The following is a 22,587-nucleotide window of genomic DNA, read 5'->3' on the forward strand; positions in this document are numbered from 1 at the left end:
CTTTAGCAGTTCTGTTTCCTTAACTGTGATGTTTTTGCAGCCATTCAAAGCTGTGCAAGTGCTGCCCAAGTTAAACTGTCCAATTTACTGTAGCTCACAAATAAAGAAGGTGTCAGTATGGTGCTGATAATTTACTTTCTTTTAAATGGTGGTCACATATGGTTTGAAGTGAATGGAGAACCACAATTAAAACATTTAAAATAAACATGTTATATGTATTTGTACCTTTATAAGAATCTGTCAGATGATGACTGACTATGTAGCCCAACAGAAGTTAAGGAAGCAAAGGAAACTATAAATTCAAAGACAAGTCCCCTTAACAGTAACAAAAATGTCAGTGAGGAATTCTCTCCAGCAATTCCCAATGTGAGCCAAAAAAAGATTGAACAAAGATTTCCTCTAATAATTATCCAAGTGATAGAAAGACAATCCACTTTGGTAAGCATAATAAATAGAAGGAAATTATCTAATATCCCAAATCTGCCAAGAATCAAAACAAATCCGAGATCTTATCTAGATAATAGCTTACAACTGTGAAAAAATAATTTCACTCTCTGATTAACTAACAGCAGAAGAGGTGGATATCTTTTTTGAAGTAAATAAGAAAGTTATACTTCAGGAAACAGCGCTTAATCTAAATCCAATTATATACATGTGCAACACTCTAAGATCACTGTTTCACCATACCGCTGTAAATTACGATTCTAAGATTTCTGGGAGTATTGTAAAAGAATTAAAGAATAAAAAAAAAGGTAAGGAATGGTTTGTAATTTTTTACCACATTCACTTTGCAGACATAACCCAAAAGGGCTGGTTATGGGTCGTCTATCATTCCATGAGGCTACTGTACAGTATGTGTGCAAGATGTATTATTTACATAAAAGAGAACACTCTTTCACCAGAATCCGTTTTCAATGTTGTTTTGTTCTTTTTTGAGGAAATTCAAAACAGTACCAATATTTTGCATAAGAGAAGCCAGGATATAAAAGTATACAAGGCCAATTGTCCAAGAAAAAAAAAAAACATTAAAAGCAATACATGCTGCCAAGCTGTGTACCGCACCCAGTTACCAAACACAGGATACAACAGTTTGTTTACTTCTCACAATTGAATGCACACAAAAAAGGTCTCGGTGCAGTCCTGTTGTCAGGTCAGTAGTCAGTGTTGAAATACTGAAATATCCAGATAAAACATTCATTTTCAATCCCTCCCTAATGTGCCTGTCAAAGGTCTACACTGTTTTCCTAGGCACACCCAACAAGTTCACCAACAGTTTGTCATACATTTCCAAGTTATTAGCCGAGAAGCTTTTTCATCCCCAAAATATTCTGGAAAATTCAAAAGCGTGTTTTATTGCCATTTACAATTTTTTTTCCAGTTTGTAAGGCTGCTTTCATGGGGGTATGTTTACATAACTCTAAATGGAAACCTTTAGGAAACTGATAGTTTGAAGATATTCAAAATATGATTTTTAAAGCTTTTTCAAGAGAAAAAAAAGGACATCACACCTCCTTGTATAAAGCAAAATATTCTCCGCACGTTTCTCCTAAACTAAATTAAAATTTAGATTTCAGCTATGATAAGGTACAGTTATGTGTTCTACATCTATTAAGACAGAAGTATTTCTGCCAGAATGCTCACGATACAGAAAATCTGCTGATGTCTTACATGCTGTTCAGTCCTGTTCGGCACTGCTAAACAAAGATGGTGGCGGGGGATTCATTCAGAACAATAGCTTTTATCAACGCTCCAAATAAATATGTGGTGGCCTTTAAACTGAAAATTGCAAATGAGTTTAACTTTCCCCCTTCATATTTCTTTCCTCTTATGTCAGCTGATCAGAACCCCCACATTCTCACAGCGTGCAGGCTTACATTAAAAACTTGGACTAATAGACCAAAGAAGAGGTTAATAAGAAGTGGCAACAGAGAGAGAAAAATACAATCGCTGACAAATGATAAGAATGACAGTGGCAGCCCTTTATTGTCAGCCTTCAAATATAAAGTTAAAGATCTTAGAAAAACTAAATTTTGATGTCTTTAAAATAAAAGCAGCACAAAGTAACAACAGGGGGTTATTGTCTGTGAGCCACAGGGGAGAAGCTCAGTAATTCTTATTCTCCCTTTTGATGGCTGTTAGAAATCCGATTCAAAAAAGCAACAGCAGAAGGAGAGAGCCTCTTGAGGCTCCAGCCATTTCCTGTGATCATGCATAATGCGCTTCAAAAGTTGTTTTTTTTTACCGATTCTGCTGATCAATTGCACCTCCTTCTGATTCGCCGCCTGTTTTTTTTCTGCTGTGTTTACATCAGATGCGACTCAATGACAAGCAGTATCTAAGACTAAGAAACAGGGCTGTCATGTTGATTTATGGAAGCATCAAACCACAACTTGTCCAAACTGAAGCTTGCAGTTCATTAATTAGAGAGCTGTGACTTTGAAGTCAGTGCTTAAGAGTGTGGTTTTTAACATTTGGCTTAATTTATATGCTTTTTCAAACGTGGCTCTCTGAGGGAAAAAAAACTGAAAATTCCCTGCTTGTCTTTGAACTTCTTTTGACCGCACAATAATCATTTCTTTGTCCACAGTGATGCCTGTATCCCCGAGTCATTAACACGCATTGAACTGCTGCTGATGAGTAAGCCCTACTGAACTAGGAAAAAAAAACAGGCAGGACAACAAAGCTGAGAGCATTCTGCACAGTGATATCTCACAATTACATGCCTTCTATCCCTGCTCCATTTCCATGTTAATTACTCGAGAAGCCTTTTAGATTTATGCTACACATTTTTTCAAGAGGGTTTCTCAATAGCCTTTTCTATTCTGCAGTTTCAGTTGTTTACTTCTGAAAGACCTTGAAAAAAAACTGCACAATAAACACAGCTTTCATTACATACTGTATGAGTTTTGTAGATGCTGTCTACAGTTAGAAGAATAGAGGGGTTTCATTTATTTATATCTACAATGAAAGGTCAGCATGTTGATCATGGGTAAGCCTCATATGGTACTTTTTCTTACACCCGCAGAAGAGTAATAGGATTAAATATGCTTATAATCCAGGCAATCTGTCAGTTTACAGAAGACTTAAATTGTGTTCTTTAACTTAATGAATATAAATGTATAAAGTGTAATAAGTGTGGAAAGCAATCTTGTTCTGTACCTCTTTACTCTGTTTTCCAGCATGCTGCTGCTGTAGAAGCTGAAGATGTAACTGCTCCTGTTGTTTCTTATAAAACTCCTGAAGCTGCTGCTGCAAGCAAAGGTTTAAACATAGGTGAGCATGAAGGCAAATATTAGGGAAATTTAAACTTATATTCGGCGTAATATGGATTCCCTCCCTCCCCAATAAAATGGTGTTTTAGTTTAAAGCATTGCCAGGTAATTTCATGGTATGGCATGACGATGTATAATTAGCTTCTGACATCATTAAAAGCAGAAAATGTCCTATTTACGCTAACAGTTGGCATTGTTTTACCTGATTGACCTGATTACAAACACAGACACATCTGTATAGATCTACAGGCATGCACATATTACAGTTTCTACAAACTTTTTTTCCCCTGGGCTTCTGCCCCCATGATTGCAATGAAACATATTAAGCCTTTGTATTGAGGTTTCGTCGTCTCAAGCCTCAGAATTTGCTTTAATCACTTACGATTTGTGTGTAGTGGACCAGCTATAGCAAAGCACCTCTCAACGTGCACTGTACCTGCTGTAACATGAGCGCCTGCTGTTGCTGGAGCAAGACCTGTAGCTGCTGAGGGGTCAGCACTTGTTGCTGAAGGATCTGCTGCATTTGTTGAGGAGTAATCACTTGAGGTGTCATCATAGCCACTGATACTGGAATCTATGACAAAAAAAAAAAGAATATAAAGGTGGCTTTCACATTTCAAGCACACTACAGGAAGATTTAAAAGTGTGTCACCAACAATTTCCAGAAGCGCCACAAAATTTTTTCCCTGTAAAAGCAATGCAGAAACCCTCTTATTAATGACACAGCTAATATATTTGATATGGGACATAAAACTTGCATTACCTGAAACAAATATTTCGTTTTGTCTTTGCTTTCACTAAGAAATACAAAATCCAGATGTTAAAAACATACCAGAGAGGTAAATGTTAAAACTGTAAACTAACTCAAGTACTGAAAAAGCCAAGTGTACAGATGTACAAAACAAGTGATTTGTGATGACACTGAAAGTGGCCAGCAGTTCCTGTATTCCTTAATTGCTTCTGCGGCATTCTGAATTCAGCCTGCGTACAGATGCTGCCAGTCTTTCATATTATGTGAGATACCATTAAAAGCTCCTTTCTGTGACATTTTAGTGACAAACAGCTACAGAGATGAACTTGATAGTGTTTCACATTTGCAACTGTTAACATGTCTCTGTGCATGGGCATCTTTGTGAGAAACCTGTACACTGTATCTAAAAGGATGATGTCTTGTTCTGATAACAACGCAGACATTAAGATGACAGTCTGTCTTCACCAAGGTTATACAAATTGTATTCAGGCTTATACCTAATGACACCACTTTGAATTTTTCATACATTTTTGAATGTAATTTAGTTACCAAGAATTTATTTAAAAGATCTGATTTATTTTCTTACCAAGAACACATGAATATTGCTGTTTTCATTATCCAGCATAATAAAACAACAAATCACACATAATGAAATGTCACTAACTAAGGGCTGGTCAAAATTGTATAACCTAATTAAGGTTTTAGATTCCTGTAAATTGATGCTAAATTTGCCTGTACACTTCTTCCACTGGGTTTTTAGAGAACGAATTTAGAGCAGAACTCCTTTATATATCGAAGGGCAGCAATGTTCTATTGGAAATTCTAGCACTTAACTGTTCTAATTTACATGATGCAGCAGGGATTGAATGAAAATGCAATATTAATTCTCTCTAGTATTATGTCTTAATATGCAGTCCATCTTGACTTTTTCACATGGTTTGTCCTGTCATTTGCATAGCCGGGTCTCATTCCTAATTTCACAGTCATTATGCACTGATGTCCTGATTTCTCAGCATCACTAATTTTGATGAACTAAAAATGGTTTTTGAAGGTCAACTAGGCAGTCTATCTACTCTTGTGAAATATATGTTGGGAGATATAACTGACCTGAACCTGCACACATTTTTATTTTTCCCACAACATGCATGATTATTTCAGAGTACTTTAACCAACATTTTAGGGATGTAGAGATTCTACTATACATTATGTACATAACCAAGGCTATAATAGGATTTCACTTAATATGCCATTGTAAGATCTTTCACATGTATTTTTTGGATGCTTTATAAGTAAACAAGAATTTTAAATCGCAATAGGCAGAGAGATGCACATTGATTTAAAACATACACAAAAGAATACCAAACAATTTTGATATTGAGACTAAGTGACTTCTCCCTTGATATCCTAGGCCGCACTTGTATCTTTTCATTCTATCTTTCCCTTATGCTGTAACTAATACTAGGCATCAAAGATTATGCAGCTCTGGCAATAGGCTATTACAGCCTACACTTTATTACCCATTACTACCGAGGTCATTAGCAGCAAGAGTGATTGTACAGTTCTTAACCTATTGATCACTGTAACTACTACCATTTAATCCTGTGCGGAATGACTGGAAATCTGCTAAAGACAGGGGGCTATTGAAGAGAAGGGCCAAGGGGGAAGGGGGGCACTTTAAATAAAAATATAGCCCAGGCTCATGTAACTCAGAAAAAAAAACTATGCCAATCTGGTTTCCACAATCAGTATACAGTAAAGACAAATGCGACCACCAATTGAAATACAAGTAAATATGAAATATTCAAATTTTTTACAAATATGCCAGACAAACAAATAAATACATCTGAAGCACATTTAATCATTATTAATGCAGAAAATGTACAAATAACAAAATAACACATGCATAAAATAAAAATGCTCTTCATATATTCCATTGCCTGCAACTTCTAAAACATAACAAACGTTACTATGCTGTTAATGAAATTAGTGGTTAGCAAGCACACACACGGAACCATACCTAACCTAATGGCTTTTGCAAGTAAGGAGCACCACTTATTCCCTCTCCTATTATTTTGTGTCCTCAGGTGTATCAGTCTGTCTATAGAGATGAGTGTGTGCAGAATTTCTCTCCAAAGATAGTAGAGTGATGCACCAAGATGCAAGTCTCGTGGAAAACCTTAGGAATTAGGAAAAACCTTAAAACGTTCCTAATTTGTGTGTTTTCAGCTGCAAAAGAAACAAAAAAAAGTGTTTTGGAAATTTAATATGCGTGCTGAAGTGGATTTGTCTCTAAGACCCATTGCAAACGTTTCTGCCTTTATCAAAATACAAGTAAAAATTACATAAAGAGTATGCTGTGTTATTACAAAGAACTAAAACACATGTAACATCTGTAGTCATTACAATGTATAAACAATTTTGTAAACCCAAATGTGCTGTAAAAGCTCCTTATATCCGAGATCCTTTGCTTGTTGATTTTTCACAAAGCTGACACCGAAAACACAACAGAATAATTATTTAAGCTCCAAGCCTGCTATAAAATTCAGCTGTAGTTCATAGCTTTTCTAAGCAATAATTTGTACAATAAATAATTAAGATTAAACTTCAATAGGAAAACAATTGAACTGTAAATGCCCTTTTTAAAACATTTCTGAAAAAAAGGCCACACAGAAAACAAAATTAACTTAATTCTATAGGAAATTCTCAAAGAATTTTATGTAGGGTGTGGCACTAACCAGGTGCATCATGTATATACACTTGGAAAATAAATTAAAAATACAGCTGCACCATGACTAAAGGCGATATACCAGTACAGGCCTGCTGTCAAAAGTTGAAACATCTATTTAATAAGAAAAAACAGTGTCTTTTATTAATTACAATGACTGTAAACTTCTGCATTTGTAGCCGCAAGCAAGTTTCAGACACGTTTCATATACCTATGAGTTATACTTTTCATTTATTAAAATCTAATGAGGGAAAAGCCAGCAATAAAAATATACCTGTGAGCATACAACCAGATACACCAAGAGAACAGGACATTTAGGTACATGTCCATTTAATTTTTGTAAAATTAAAGTGTAGAATGAACGAGTGTGGAATTCCATGTAGTATTTAGTATATGTCTTCACATTGTAATGACAAAGAAATCTAGTGTGTGCTGTATTACTTCACAGAGTACAACCCACAGAATTGAAGACAGCTGCAGTCATATGTAGTCAGAAAATAACAGGTGACAGTAAAGCATTTAAGAGGTTTTTAAGCAGACCTATTACAGTAATTCAATTTTTTACACTTTCATTAGACACATTTATTAGACCTTAATATATATTTTGCACTACATACATTTATAGATCATTATGTTTTAGATGAATATCCTTCCAAGGTCAGTAAAATGCTAATTAGCTATTTACTTAAACTTCACCACAACAGCATCAGATTAACAAAAACATCATTATAGTATTACCCAATTTTGTGTTTCTTAAGATCCAGAAACATCAAGAACATATTATGAGATGCAATGACTTTTTCCTGACAGTTAGCCCCTGCAGCACACTGCCTTTTATCATCTGTAACACAAATTATTACTAAACAATAATACAGTATATTCATTTTTAAACACCAAAAACCATAGTTTATTTGTTATAATAAATCTAACGTTCATTTTAAAATTACTATGGGATTTCACAAATTCTGTGTTTCAGAGTCAACTGTATTCAACAAAAACAGATATTTGAATGTAGGTTGTTTCCAAATATCAAACACTGACTGCTTCAAAAAATTTTACACGCGTAATGTGTTTATAAGCACTAACATTTTTCCTTTCTTGTGATGCATAAAATAAGTCTAAATTTATAAGCAAAACCTCAAAGATCCTCTATTCAAACATTGTGCTGTAATTTACAAATTTCATATGAAAATTACAAAGCTTTGCATAAAGGAATGAAATATATATAAAAACAATGGGGGAAAGCTATATTACTGTATCCTGTTTTACATGATTAATTTGTTTAACTGTTTTTTATGTAAGTGTGAGAAATGAGCTATTCAATGCATTACTTAGCAATGAAACTACTGAAATTTTGAAACAAACCTGTCCCAAGATCATATCAGAGTTATTGTTGTAAAACTACTAGTTTTCACAATTAAAATAATTGGGATTTGTCAATTGAGTTTAGCTATTACAATAATGCAACACACAAAAATGACATACCGAACCGAGGTGGTGTGTGCGTGGGGTTATGACAGTGTATAGCTGCTTCCAGAGAAATACTGGATTCTTCAGTGTGTTGAAACACCATTTGAAATTAATACATTTGCAAGTCATTAAATATCAATACAGGTTACTTGCTAAATATAAATGTATGGACATTTGAGCAAAAAAAAATTCCACCTTCAGTTCTGCGTCACGACTAAGCAGAAGGATGTAAATTATATTCTAATGAGAAAACATCAGCCGCTCTTCTCCCGGTCTTGAAATTCATGGATTCACGCTTAATGAAGACACACTCCAACCAATGTGCACTCCAAAAGCCAAAGGTCAAAACACATTCAAACAAGGAAAGGCAAAATCAAGGCAAATGAAGACCTCTAAAAGGAACCTTCCCTCAGAGTGGTATGGCAATTAGAGTAATTGTGCAAAAAAAAAGCCGACTTCTCTGAATGATATCAGAAATTAAGCTGCCAGTGTAGGAACAGGTTAGATGAAAAATTAAATTTTAATGTATGCTCCCTCATGTCATCTTGTTTTGTTGAGACATCAAATAGAATTGAAAAGTACAAAATAACAAGCCCTTGAGAAATCAGAGAGGCCAACCTTTTTGATGTTGTTAGTTTACCTTGTTCAGTGCTATCAGAATAATGACATTTTTTGTCTTTAATAGAGGATGATAAAACACGAAACATCTTAAAATTAGAATTACACGGCACGCATAATGTTAAACCTGTGCAATGAAAATGCGTCTAATTATTCTTCCACAAGAAAAGAATATATCTCACCCTGGTGTTTTACTTAATACACAATACAGACGGCATCTTTTTTCTCTGTGCTATGTATCCCTTTACTAAACTGGTAAAATACAAAGAAAACATTTCACAATAAAATGTCAGGTTGCATATTGTATTTTTGCAAAAATTTAAGACAGAGTCTATGTATAATTAAATAATGATGCAACAAAAAACGCATTTGGATTCAAGTCAAAATGTAACCCAATTACCAAAATCCAAAATACATAAACAATTAAATCAATTAATACTTTAATTATTACTGCAGAAGTGTTGGATGAAGCTACACAGAAAAAAACACTATTAAAATTAGAAGAAAAAAAATCATTACTAGTTTCTAAAGTTTTAAAAACACAAAAGAGGCAATTTAAAGCCTCCCTCTCTCAAAACGTGCAGATTTCCCTTCCATCCTTAAAACTTAAAACATTAAAAAAATGTTTACAGTTCAAATAAACGGGATAATCAAAGTCACATTTTCCTAAATGTACAAAATATATTTGTAGTGGGACAGAAGAGATATGCAGCAACTGTAAAAACAAAACTCAGACTGCATTTTAATTAACTTTAAAACCACAAACAAACACGTTTCCAGTAAAGCTGGGCCTGTTTTCTTTAAAATAAACAAACTACTACCAGAACTAACCAAGTCTTTCACCTAACAATAACAAATGCACTCTGTGATGTCAGAACTTTCCCACACTTCTCAATGCTGCAGGTGTCCAGAATTCTAGTTCTAATTGGAATCTAATAAAGTATGTAATTAGGAGTGGATTGTTTGTCAGTAATTTTACATTCAGATTAATTAGAACAGAATTATGGATCTCATTCTAAGAGCAGTTGTGTATTTATACACCATTAAATTATTAAAAAAAAATCTGAATCAAGTATATAAAATATCTAATTTACACTTTTCTATATCATTGTTGCTTTTCTCTCTTCAGTTAAAAACAATCAAGGTATTGCAACTAGATAATGAATTTCATTTGATGCAAAATGACAAATCCTGCCAAACAATGATTGACTTGATTGTAGCAATTAATTATGTGGTAAAAGCCCCAAAACTCTCCACCACTGCTGATGGGTTTTATTTCTGAGCAATTTGCTTCAAGCAAACTTTGAAAACAAATCAGAATTCTCAGATCTAGAAGCCAAATGAAAAGGAACAAGCTCAGGACAAATAAATGGGATGTCACAAATGGTACACATCTAGACCCATGAAGCCACGCCCCGTATTCAAATGTAGGTGTTGACCTTACAGGTTGAAGTTACAGCAAAAGAATGAGTGATGACAATAAAGTCTTTGTAATTCACCTCATCCCAAACTCTTGTACCTTCAACACAAAAAAAACACGTCCTATCATTCTCCTGCCTGATGATTTATGGTTTACTAGCTCAGCAAGGTTACGCAACACTGCGTGCCTTCAGATGCATTATTTGAGTCAGTTGAGATTTAATTAAGATCACAGCCTCTAAAATCCCCTTCAAATGAAAATTTACAAAAGACAATGCCGAACACATCCTCATGCAGATTGTTTCCGTTCTGTGCACAGGAACAACACAAACCTAATCCTAGTTTCCATGACGGCAGACAAGAGTCCACAAATTTTGTTTTCTTTTCTGTGCTTGTGTTGTTGTCTTTTGTGTGTCATAAAACCGTGAACCCCAATAATTAAACAGACTGTCAGTAGCCAGGATCTGATGAGTTAGAATGGTCTTTTAAAAACGCCCAGAGGACACAATGTTACACATTATTCAAATGTGCACCTGTATTAAAAATAAAAAAAACGTAATTAGACATTGTTTCTTTTTTATCAAGTTCGCTGTAGACAAATCTGCTATAAAATTAATATGCTTTATCAAGTTACTGGTTTCAGCTATCAATTTTGTAATATGTTTGTCTTCCATATACTGTACTTCTATGCAATGGACAGGAAACACAAGAGGTTACAATGTGATCCAAGTTTCCAGAAAACTGTAAAGCAACAGTAAAGATTGGATATGCCTTGCTTTCCATTTAAAAGCATTAAATGCACAAAGTGAAATCTACTCAAAGACAAAAAGGACTACATTCGTATGTGCTATCGCTCAGAAATCTCCACTCTATCTCCACGCGTCTTCACAAGTTCACTCCTTGCTTCAGGTTTGTAACAACATCCAAATAGTAACCAAATGAAACAAAGTGGGATCCCCAGAAATACACCATGTGCAAAAGGCAAAAACAGGAGTGTGAAATGCATAAGATATGTTTTGTGAGCCATCCCAAAAAAACGTCTTTGAAGACCGAAAGAAATAAGAAAGTGAAAAATTCAGTAGTGGGTAGGGCTCTGGACTTGAACTTGAAGGTTGTGGGTTCAACTCCCGGTTGGGGCACTGCAGTACTACCCTCGAACAAGATATTGCACTCAAGACTTCCCCAGTAAAATGCCAAATGGATACAATTTTAAGTTGCTTTGGCTAAAACTGTCAGCCAAATAATATTTAAATAAACAGAAAATAGCCTGGCAGTTTATATTTGATGGAGGAAGTCTGAAAAAGGATATTCCAGGCACATGCTCGCCCATACAAATGTACGATCCCAGTATTAATGTAATATCTGGTTGCCTGTGTCATGGTTTAGAAATGACAGGTGCTAGCAGCTTCTCTGCTTGACAGGCCACTGCACAAATAACTGCCTTGCCTGAAAGGGCTAATGCACTACTAATGAACAATAAATCAACTTTGATTATAAACTGTCAGACAAATCAGTTCTCACTTCAGCTCTCACACATTTGAGTCAAAGGCAGCTGTGGAACATTACAGTACACAGACAATGTTTAGATTTTCCTCTCTTCCAATTCAATCATTATGTTTCATGTGAAAATCTGTTTTTCTTCTGCTACCTTCCCTTTTCTGATTCTTGTGCATATATAAAAAGACATTTCTATATACACGTTTGTGTGCACATATAGAGCAGTCTAAGCAAAATAAATATGCTCACTTTGGAGCTCAAGTTTGTGCATAAAAGTCTTAGAAAATGAGAGAAGCTGAGATTAGGAGTGATTATAAATTTGAAAAAAGTGACCTTAAAAGTAAAGAAAAAATATGGGTCTTTTTAAAACATGCATTATGATATTAATTAAAATGATTCTAGTTCAAAGACTCCAGGGGCTTTCACATCATTAAAACTTAAACCACTACTAAGTCAATAACTGTCTTGTAAGTAATACCTCAGGGATATTTGCAAGGGTTAAAACAGTGTGGCAAAAAGGAAGTTTATGCACAGTATTCCAACACTACCACCCATTTCCTGAAAATCCTGTTTGCAGGAAAATCTTCATATTTGTAGCAGGAAGATTTCACTGTTCACATTTAGGATACTATTAGGGATAACTCACATTGATATTAAATACTAATACTACATTTTGCAATCATATTCTAAAAAATACAGCTTTATTTCTAATTGTATAAGCAAAACTAACAAGTGAATAAACCTACTCACCATATATTTTCATCTGACATAGAATTATTTGTCTCTGATATTGGTAATGTCTGGAACATTTAGTCAGCTAAGAAGTGAGAAAAACTTCAGCTCAAGTATTGCAACACTGAAGTAAAACAAGAAGACAATTCAGTCCAAACACACAAATATTGCCAAATAAAACAACACAGCCCATTAGAAATTAATTTGCTTCTTCACAAAGTTGACTAAATATCAATTAAAAAATTAAGTCTCTTGAACAGCAGCAATAATAAAACACTGAACACATTTGGTCTGTAGCAAAAACAACAAGCCTTTCGCACTCTCGTCCACAAGTCAAGCAACATAAATGCTGAAGTGATCCATGCTGCTCCTTTTCAAAAGTCCTGTCTGCGTCTAACCTCTTTAAATAATCCAAATGATAATATTAAACAATAACAGTGATAAAATGCCACACAGAGGAAATATAAAGCCTCTTTTCTTCCCCCAGACAAATTAAATTGTCAAGTTTTACACAAGAAAGCTACCAAAATTGCAGAATCAATCATATTGACAAACCTGACAAACTCCATTTAGCTGCCACCGTAAACAGACTGCTGGGCCATGCAGTTCTAATAAGCCTTGCTGTAGTGTCTTTAGCTTCCTCGGGATACAGACAGATTGCACGCGTAAGGGTGCTTCCCAGGCTGACAAGATGCAAAACTATCCAATCAACCACGCCCTTCTCCACCAATCACAACCAGCCCCTAAACATAATCAATTCAAATGCCCCACACAATAGGCCTCCTCTTTCAGTGACTGCAGGTGAAATAATGCCTTTGTGTGGGGCCCTTTAAAGAAACTACAGTTGATTGCTGTTAACCCTTTGACCTCTGCAGAGCTTGTGACCATGCTTTCGAAACAATGGGAGGGAGAGAAAAAACAACAAAAAAAACAACCTTTAATTAAACAACAGCCGAGTAAATATGGACTTGCAGTCAGGGGAAAAAAGTAAAACTGATCCTGCTATCTGCTTTTATTGTTCTGTTAAGCAAATACTTTACAGGGCAACTACATTTTAGGAATAAAGTATGTTATGAACAAGAATTAAAAAAAGAAAATGAATTAATAAAACATTACTGCAAATATATCTTTCATAAGAATGTATATTTAATCCTAGATATTTCTTCCAGTTTTTTTGTGTCAGTTATGATACATGTTGTTTAGTACATGAAGACAAAAGGCATTTATATACACATTTATAAATAACTACATTAAAACTGTATATTATAAAAAGAGACCTTAAAGAAACAAATAGTTCTATGGCAAGCTCATAAAACAGGAAAACATATACAGTGTATAGACACTTTTTTCCATTTAGATTAAAAAACAATTTAGTTTAGGAAGAGTTCTGAAAATATTTAGAATTATATTTCACATTAAAAGAACTGAAGAAAAACAGAACCCTGCCCCCTACTGGTAGCTTTTACAAATTAGAAAAGGGTAATAAACTCAACAAAAGGCAGAGCTGTCTCAGTTTCGTTCTGAGGTTCAAGGATCTCCAGGCTAGTTTGTATGGTATGTAAAAGAAAAAGATGTTGGTTTAAAAAAACACGTAATAAATAAAAATGAATAAAGACCATTGTATGTATGAAAAAATAGGTACTTTGAAACAGTAATACAATATGTCCTTGATTTTCAATGCTTGAAATATTCCTCCTCCCTGACCAAACAGTATGGGACAATCAGGCATTTTATCAAGACAACTACTGTACATATCAATTCCATGTATTGGTTTTAAACTTTTAAGAAGTCCTCAGAACCTGAGAGGTGATTATTAGATAATATCACATGAATGTGTAAAATGAAAACAAACTGGAAGAGACCTATTTTTACAATCCCTATGCTAATGTTGTTCAAGTTAAACAAAGGTCCAATAAGTTAGTTAGCCAGAGACTATGTCTCTCTCTAAACTATCCATCTTAAATATAAAAATTAATAAACTAAAGCTTATCTTCAATACTTGTTAAAGAAGTAGTAATTTTCAGGGGAAAAAAGAATATGCTTGTTTGGTACTGTAAAATAAAAAGTGTACTCAAGCTGAACTATATATCTTTGCTCGTCTAACAGAACAACCTGTATTACTGCTGGGCATCTAGCCTCCTTTAACTCAGTCTCCCTGGGGTAGCATGTCGGCATATTTTCAATAAAACACCTTCTTAGCAGTAATAGGCCACTGTTCTCATTTCAGTGGTCCCCTAGGCTTCATGATATATTTAGCAGAAATACAGTTCAAGCCTCTTCCTTTTTTTAAAAGATTTTTATATTATGGCATTAACTAATCTTATGGCATGCACTATTCTATGTATAAAAAAAATTCTATGATTTGTAAACTTTCATCTTTAATTTCCAGTTTTAATCTATTCTCTGCTCTATAGCTCCAATATTCACATAAGAAATAGAAAAGGGGGGGAAATTGCAACAGTATATCTAAGCTCAGTGTTCCTCTTATTGTTCTACAGTTTAACTATGAGTAATTAGGTTATATCCTGACCAGATGCAAAGGTAAACCTATCTGTGCCAGCTTCAAAGCTCACATGTACAGTAAGAAGGCACAAATTACTGTCTACCTGTGTTTAGGAAAAAAGAAACCAAAAAGATAGTAACATTATCTTGTACAGGTTTCTGATTTCCAACGGACAATTAAAAATGTGTACACATCTATATACCCGTCTTTAACTCTAAACAAAATCATGCAAAGTGCACAAAAAAGTAACATTACACTTTGGATGCTTGCATACCGTTTTTGATATTTTGAAACTTATACTATAATTAAATAATAAAAAAACAGTTCTGCAGCAGTATATGGAATTTTAACAATGAAAACCTACCAAGTCACAGAGCTCCTTATTGAGAGAGGAAGAAAAGGAGCTCTTAGACTTCCAAGTGTACACAAAACTCATGTTTAGTCAAAAAACAGAGGGGTTCTCAAAGCAGGTGTGTTAAGCAAACAATAAACACAGATGGCTAAACTCGCAGAACAACAACAATAGTTTAAAAGTAGATGTGCTTCACTGACTCCTTAACTGTAGGCTTTAACACCAGAAAAAGATGTGTCGTCTACGGTCCATCTTCTTACCTTAAGAAGACAAGCACCAAATCTCCTTATCTAGGCAAGTTCCTAGTACTAAACACTTGTTTACATAACAGCCCAGGAATAAGGGTTAGCTGACTGATTTACCAATACAATGGCAAGCAGTCCTTATTCTGCATCACTATGTGAAACGACAAGAATAATATTAAACTAACCGAAAGTTTCCTGTTTAAAGATGCCAGCATTTTTTTCTTGAAATTTGTTATGTTTGCTTCTTATGAAGTCTTCTGTGGTTTTAACAGTTAGTCAAAACAGGATACTATTTTCATTTTAAATCATTAAATCCAGAACAAATCTTAGTAAGTTTTATTTGCAACCAGAAAATTGTGGGTGGGGGAATTTTCTTAGTTTATTTTTCAAGTTTTCTATATGAATACTGTAGCATGCTATATTTAGATATATGTTCTTAGAACATTTGAATTCTGCAGGCAAATAAACACGAGCAATACATAATTGTAAGTACCTGATTTTTTCAAATCTTTTTAAAGTGATGTAAAGAATCGTGAATAATTCCTTTTTTCTGATGCACTTTTATAAGTTGAGCTGCGCAAAAATACCCTGAAGTCTGGAAAAAGTACTAATATTAAGATTTGAAATAAATTTAAAGAAACAAAACAAAAATAAATTGCATGTCAACCTTGCTAAGGACCTTTTAGGTGTCACAAATCTGTCTTGTGACATCCTGCCATTTTATGATTTAACAGCAACTCAAAACCTAACATTTAGTCAAAAAAACGTTTGGAATCATCTAACATCAATATCAAACATCAATTAGTATAATCAATTGATACTAATCTGTTTAGAAAGTCCACAACAACATCTACGACTGCTTCAATTCAATGTAAATGCAACTAGAGAGTGGACAGATAATATATTAATTAAAAAATGAAATGAAACAAACTCTTCATGGGTTAATTTTCTATAACCCTAGGGTTTTAACTTTTCAATCCTGTAAAACAAAGATTCCAATTAGGTCCCCCTGAGAATCTATCTGGTCAGCTGTTTCTAGCACGTACAGTAGTACAGTTGCACAGTAGTATTTGAATGGTCTATTTGAAATGTTGCCAAATTTTGAGAAATTAAATTAAATATAGTTTCATTTTCTTAAGCTTCATGTTTTGATAAGGTTGGCTAAATTCTCAAAAATATCAAAGGCTGGTTCAGTGAATTTCATTTTCACAAAACATTAATGTGCATGTCTGCAATGGTTCATTCTGTGGTCAGAATTTATATTTTAAATATTTATAATATATCTAGATGCATGTTTTCCCAGAAATTCTGAGTAAAATGTTAATTTTTGTTTTCAAGTTAAAATACTATCTTATGAGGACATTTTGCAAAAACACACCTTAAGTCACAAATAAAAGGATATGAGCCAAAGAAAAAAAGTATGAAACAGCAGCAAATTACAATATTTAAAAATCTGCTTTCGGCACATTTTGCATAATGGAATTAAGCTCTTACAGGGTGTCACTAGTCAACAGTGTTTTGTAATGAGAAAAAAGCAGGATCACAAATGTCTAACACAGTCTCCCCTTTTTTAAACGTATGACTTTTAATGAAATTCACAATGCCAAGAAATTCCAGGTATACTTTTTAGAAAAAATGCAGTATAGTCTAAATATTGTGCAAAATAAAAAATGTTAACAAGCCAGTCCACTGAAAAAAAAATATTACTCATTATTTCATATGTATAAATTGATCATTATTTGGTATTATTTATTGTTTAGCAGACCTGTGATCAATATATTTAAATTCAATGATTCAATCAACCAAAAAGAGAAAATGCAGTTTCACAAACAGCACATAGCTGGCAACAAATAACAGTGATAGAAAATGATGTAAAGAAATAAGAGGGAGGGAAGAAATGTCCTTGAAGCAATATGTACTGTAACAGTGTTGTAAAAATGGCAAGAAAATAGAAGACTGCCACTTTAAAAATGTGATGCAACTAAATATGACAGCCATCTGATGTATGAAAGTTACTCACAGTCTGAAACAGACTGTCTGGAAACAGAAGAGATGACTTCATTTAGACAGAATTATCAAAATCTGTTTCTAATATATACAGTACACATAATACATTTTTACAATATGACAAGAAAAACAAACTGTAAAATAGATCCTGATCTTTCGTTACACAAGCATGCTGTATCTGTGATATGTTGATAATGCTTGGCATATGATATCGCTCAGAAGCAACACATCAAGTCAGCAAAAACGTTGGAAAGTAAAGAATCTTCGCCACACTGTTTCCAGGCCTAGTGGTTTAGGCAAAGATTTCTTTCAACTCTGACATTGATTTAATTAAAGACACCCTGTCATACCAACAGAGAGAAATATATAATATACATACAGTATATGTAAAACATATAAAGATTAATCTGTATGGGGAAAATGCTTGACCATTGCCACATTTTTGGTCAACTGTACCTTAAATAAAACACTTCTTATACACATAAAAAAGCATTTGGTTCACATTTCATACAATTAAAACCATCCACATGAATTAGCCACAATGAATTGCACAAACGAAAACTACCTTGATTGTTTTGAACAGGCTTTTATTTACAACAACGCTAATTTCGGCAAAGTCCACACCTTCACTGCACATCCCCAGAAAAACTGCAGCAGCCTCTATTGTCTCGCTATCTCAGCTGGCTTTCCTGCCTGGGCGCTATGCCAGCCAGGCTGGACTGCACCTCATTGTCACTTCGACAGTGGGCTGCTTGCACCAACTGCTGTTATTCAGGGCTTCAGGAAATTTTCTAACCACTGGATGGGCTCCAGTACTGCGCACTAATGAGTTGCAGATTGGAGTGCTTTGGTGTACATGTGTCAGGACAATGCCATGGTCTATAACAGAAACAGTAGTTCAAAACAGTGATTTCTCCTCACTGACAGAAAAAAGCACACCCTCTGCAATCTGTCAAAAACTGCTACACAGTTGGAATAAAAGAAAAAAGAGCATTTACTTTAATCTTCTACTGCCAACTTAAAATGTGGAAAACAGAAAGAACACCATCACTTGACCTGCAAATGCCCTCTTTGGAACCAGTAATAGGGGTGAAATATATACATTTAAACACATACCTATATGCACAGATACACATACATTATATAAACAAATTAAGAAGTGAAAAGCTGGCTCTAATTCTTTTCTGTAAAGAGGTTTCAAAAGATCTTCAGTAGTTATACTGAGAACATTAAGCAGTTTTTTTTTTCCCAATTGAACTGACAGGCTACAGTAGTAGTCTTAGGCTTTTTTAACCCCTTTTATGCACTTCATTTTATTTCTGTATATTTGTGAACACAAAACAGGAAGCAAATGAATGTGAGCTGTTTTGCTGAAGTCAAGATTAAGCCAAAAATGCACTTAATTATGTGAAGGAAAGATGACCTTACTTTGATTTGGTCTCTGACTGACTCTAATCTCACCTAATTTTAAAAGGCTGGTAATCGTGTGATACTAACAAGTAAAGGAAAAAATAAAATCATACAAAGGCAGTATTTTGTAATAGCCTCAGAGATGACGCCTCAAGCACTGCAATTTCATTTTCCTCTCCCCATTTTTGTGGCTTTGTTTTTTGGCAACCAGTGGAGTGCACATTTGAATCATTATTTTTTATTTACTAGGCAAACCAGGAATACAGAAATGGTTGCTATTGCATTATGCTTTCTTACACTGAAGTAATCTGTGTAGTTGAACTTATATTTTCAATAGATACACATATTAAAGAGATTGTTTTCTTTCATGTGCAACCATTATCGGGACAAATGGAAATAAAAACCCAAATGAATAAAAACTAACTGTTCTAATACTACCAATCTTGAATTTACTAGTCTAATCTAGGAATTAAGCTTATGACTGTGGAACCATGTTGACATAACATCTTCAGCTCAGCTGCGCATCACGTAATCCACTATAGGTGGCAGGAATCTTCCCATGATTCCTAGCAGAGTGGCATAGTTAAACACTCCAGCTTCTCAGCATTGCTACAAACGAGACTAATTTTCTTTCCGCAGTGCCAGTGGACTACCAGCAAGGGTCCGACAGTGTTGTTCCTAATTACCTATTCCTTCACTCTTGATCCTGTGGCTCTCGTAATTAGTTACCTGGGGCTGCAATCCAATTTGAAGCGATGACAAGAAAGTGATCCATGAAAAAGTAATAAGTTAAATCCAATTTCAGCCGGCCTCTAATTAAATGCACATGGAACTAATGACTCAAACCCTACCATTTCAGTGATAATGGTAATTAGCGAGGTGGGAGTCACTCTCTCTTTTCCAGCATTGTAGGTGTAAACCATGAGGTAAAGTGGCAGGGACACTCCTAATTACATGTGTCATTTTGTCAGTAATTTACTCACTTTTGACCAGTCAAGTATGTTTAGCTATTCTCAGCTGCCACTGCAGCTGTTCTAATATTTTGTGAAATTAAATGCCTTAAGCAAAAGCATATGCAGCTCTAAATTAAACTTTTCTTACATAATTTTGACCACTGAAACCACCCTCTTTTAAAAAACAAAACCAAACTGCAATTTAAAGCTGACTACAAGTCAATCTCTTTGGATGGATGCATTTTTATGTGCTCTTCACTAATTTTTTTCAATATCATTTTTCCACTTCATCAACTTATTTTTTTTATACATAAGTGCATTTCATTTACTAACCTCTCAGCAGAATTTAAGCATTCATGGTTTTATTTACTCCCAGTAAGAATGCTAAACAGGTGGGGGTGTTTCTAAGGCTGTCTGATCATTTCCAGTACACTCTAGAGAGGAATGCCCACCCAAATATCTTATTGTGAAAAAACTATTTTTGTGGTGAAAATGATTAAGTCATTCAAGATTATTCACTTAGATTTAAAAAGAATATATACATCGATACCACCTACTGGATATTTTACGCATTAATCACCTCAAAACTGAAGTACAACAATTTTCCATTTGTGCACAAATAATTCACAGAAAAAAATGAAAGAAGTCAGGTAGCAAAATTATAAATTTCAAAATAGATATCTATATGTGGTGTGTATACAGTATATGCATTACATAAACTTTAGTTTTGTAGACAACTGCATACAGTACTTGTCATATACTAATTCAAACAACAGGGCCAGAATCTCTCAGGTGCCCAGAAATTTTATCTGTCACATATTTTATCTTTTTTGTCTTTATTCAATCATAGATTATAAGAATTGATTTAACACTTGCAGCTGATCTGCAACGTTTTCTCCCAAAATTTATATCTCTCATCCAAAATTCATAATATAATACTTGAATTCTGGCACATTGCTCACATCAAATAGACAAATGTTGTTTGTCAATTTGACCAGTCGTGGTCATTTTCGAGATCAAAACTGATTCAAAACATATACTGTATTTGACTGGACTTTTTACAAAGGTTGTACAGTAATTTAAATTGATGCTACAAATTTTCTGAAAACTACATGTTGGAAATACCGTGAATTAAACTTTAATATTTTATAACTTAATGAGCACATATGCAAGCCCAGCAATCATTATCACCACAGGAATAGGCTTTCAAAAACCGAAGTTAACTCCAGATCGAAAGAGGGAGAGAATATTAACAAATAAAACCCTTCTGCTATTTTCACTTCTTTTCTATTTTATAGTCATCCAAAAGAATAGTGTTTAAACTTTCAGTAAATACTTCAAAGACATACACTGTGATTAAATATACAACAAAAGATTAAACTTGTGATTTTCAAACAGCACAGATACTCAAACAAAAAATAGTTTAAAAAAAAAACTTTTAACAGCTTGGGCTATAACATACTGTGTATCATTACAGCATGAGCAATTTACAATTTATTTAGATGCTATATTGAACTTGTGAGGCTCATAAGCTACAAGAGGCAAAAAAAAAACGACTAGGCTTTCTTTTCAATAGCTGAGTGACAGGTTGGGCGAGCTCTCTGTATACATTAATAAATTAGAATTTTAATTTTGTCTTTGTCTGCGGGAGATGCTCTAGTACTTCAATATGTACCAACAACTGGCTGTGTAGAGGAATCTGCGATGTGGCCTCCTCTGTTGACCTCTGCTTCACAATCCCCAGCCTGACTATGGAAACTGTTTAGTTTGATCCTTTCAACTTATTTGAATCCTGACAAATAAGCTCACAACTGAAAGGTCAACACAGTCATATTTCATCCTCTGGCGCTATTCTTAAGACATCTGCACAACAAAGAACGTCTTTCAGTACCTGACATTAGACCTAGCTGGTACAATACCTCATTAAAAAATGCTCCCTATGGGAAAAAGCGTATTAAATATTATATATATCAGGCTGTGGTATTAATTACCAAAAATGCCCTCCAGACATTTACATTTATTCACTATCATACAACCCTTATGCTCTAAAGTTGATGTACATTCTTTTTTATTGTCATTGGTAAACCACTTTCTAATACTGAAAATACTGTAATTTAAACAACTGTAAATATGTTAGCAGGAGTAAATACATATCTGTTTCATACTGTTTTGATATATATTTCTTCAAAGAGAGACAGATGCTTTGTACACCCTAAGGTGCAATGTTAAGATCACTGTCTCAAGTCAATCTCTCTTCCCTGCTCCACAGTGCCCCCTGCTGTCTGAGGCAATATTCACTGAGTAGCTGCAGCTATTCAATTTCCCCAGGTCAAGAGAGATTAAAAAACTACACAAATGTTAAGACTGCAGATGGACAAAACAATTCTAGCACAACGTGTTACCTTCAAATATTATTGATGTCAAAACTACAATTGGCAGGCTATTGTTCTAAAATCATCTCCGGCCTAAAGAGAATTTGTCAGGTTCTGATAGTTCCTATCTAAACCACTAAAACATGCAAGGTATTACTTTTAGTCTATAATAATACTGAATAATAAAATAATAATGATTTTGAAACGTTAAATGTAATCATAACATGTTTACATATTATTATTGTTGCTTTAATTTGGAAT

General features: G+C 34.3%; 1 protein-coding gene across 14 annotated transcripts in view; it reads right to left on the reverse strand.

Moving 5' to 3' along the window:
* The window catches only part of foxp1b (forkhead box P1b), a 194,046-nt gene that overhangs the window by 40,863 nt on the left and 130,596 nt on the right, over positions 1-22,587 (reverse strand). For 11 of the 14 annotated variants that reach the window (XM_088636331.1, XM_088636327.1, XM_088636321.1 and 8 more), the window contains 2 exons: positions 3,709-3,846; positions 3,160-3,249 (listed from right to left, as the gene is read on the reverse strand). In XM_088636331.1, coding sequence (XP_088492457.1) covers positions 3,160-3,249; positions 3,709-3,846 — 228 coding nt within the window. Of the gene's footprint in view, positions 1-3,159; positions 3,250-3,708; positions 3,847-13,039; positions 13,257-22,587 lie in introns of those variants that run through there. The other 3 variants (XM_088636329.1, XM_088636326.1, XM_088636330.1) reach the window with 2 other exon arrangements.

This window comes from Lepisosteus platostomus, chromosome 6, assembly GCF_059453375.1.
Source record: "Lepisosteus platostomus isolate fLepPlt1 chromosome 6, fLepPlt1.hap1, whole genome shotgun sequence".
Taxonomy (NCBI): Eukaryota; Metazoa; Chordata; class Actinopteri; order Semionotiformes; family Lepisosteidae; genus Lepisosteus; species Lepisosteus platostomus.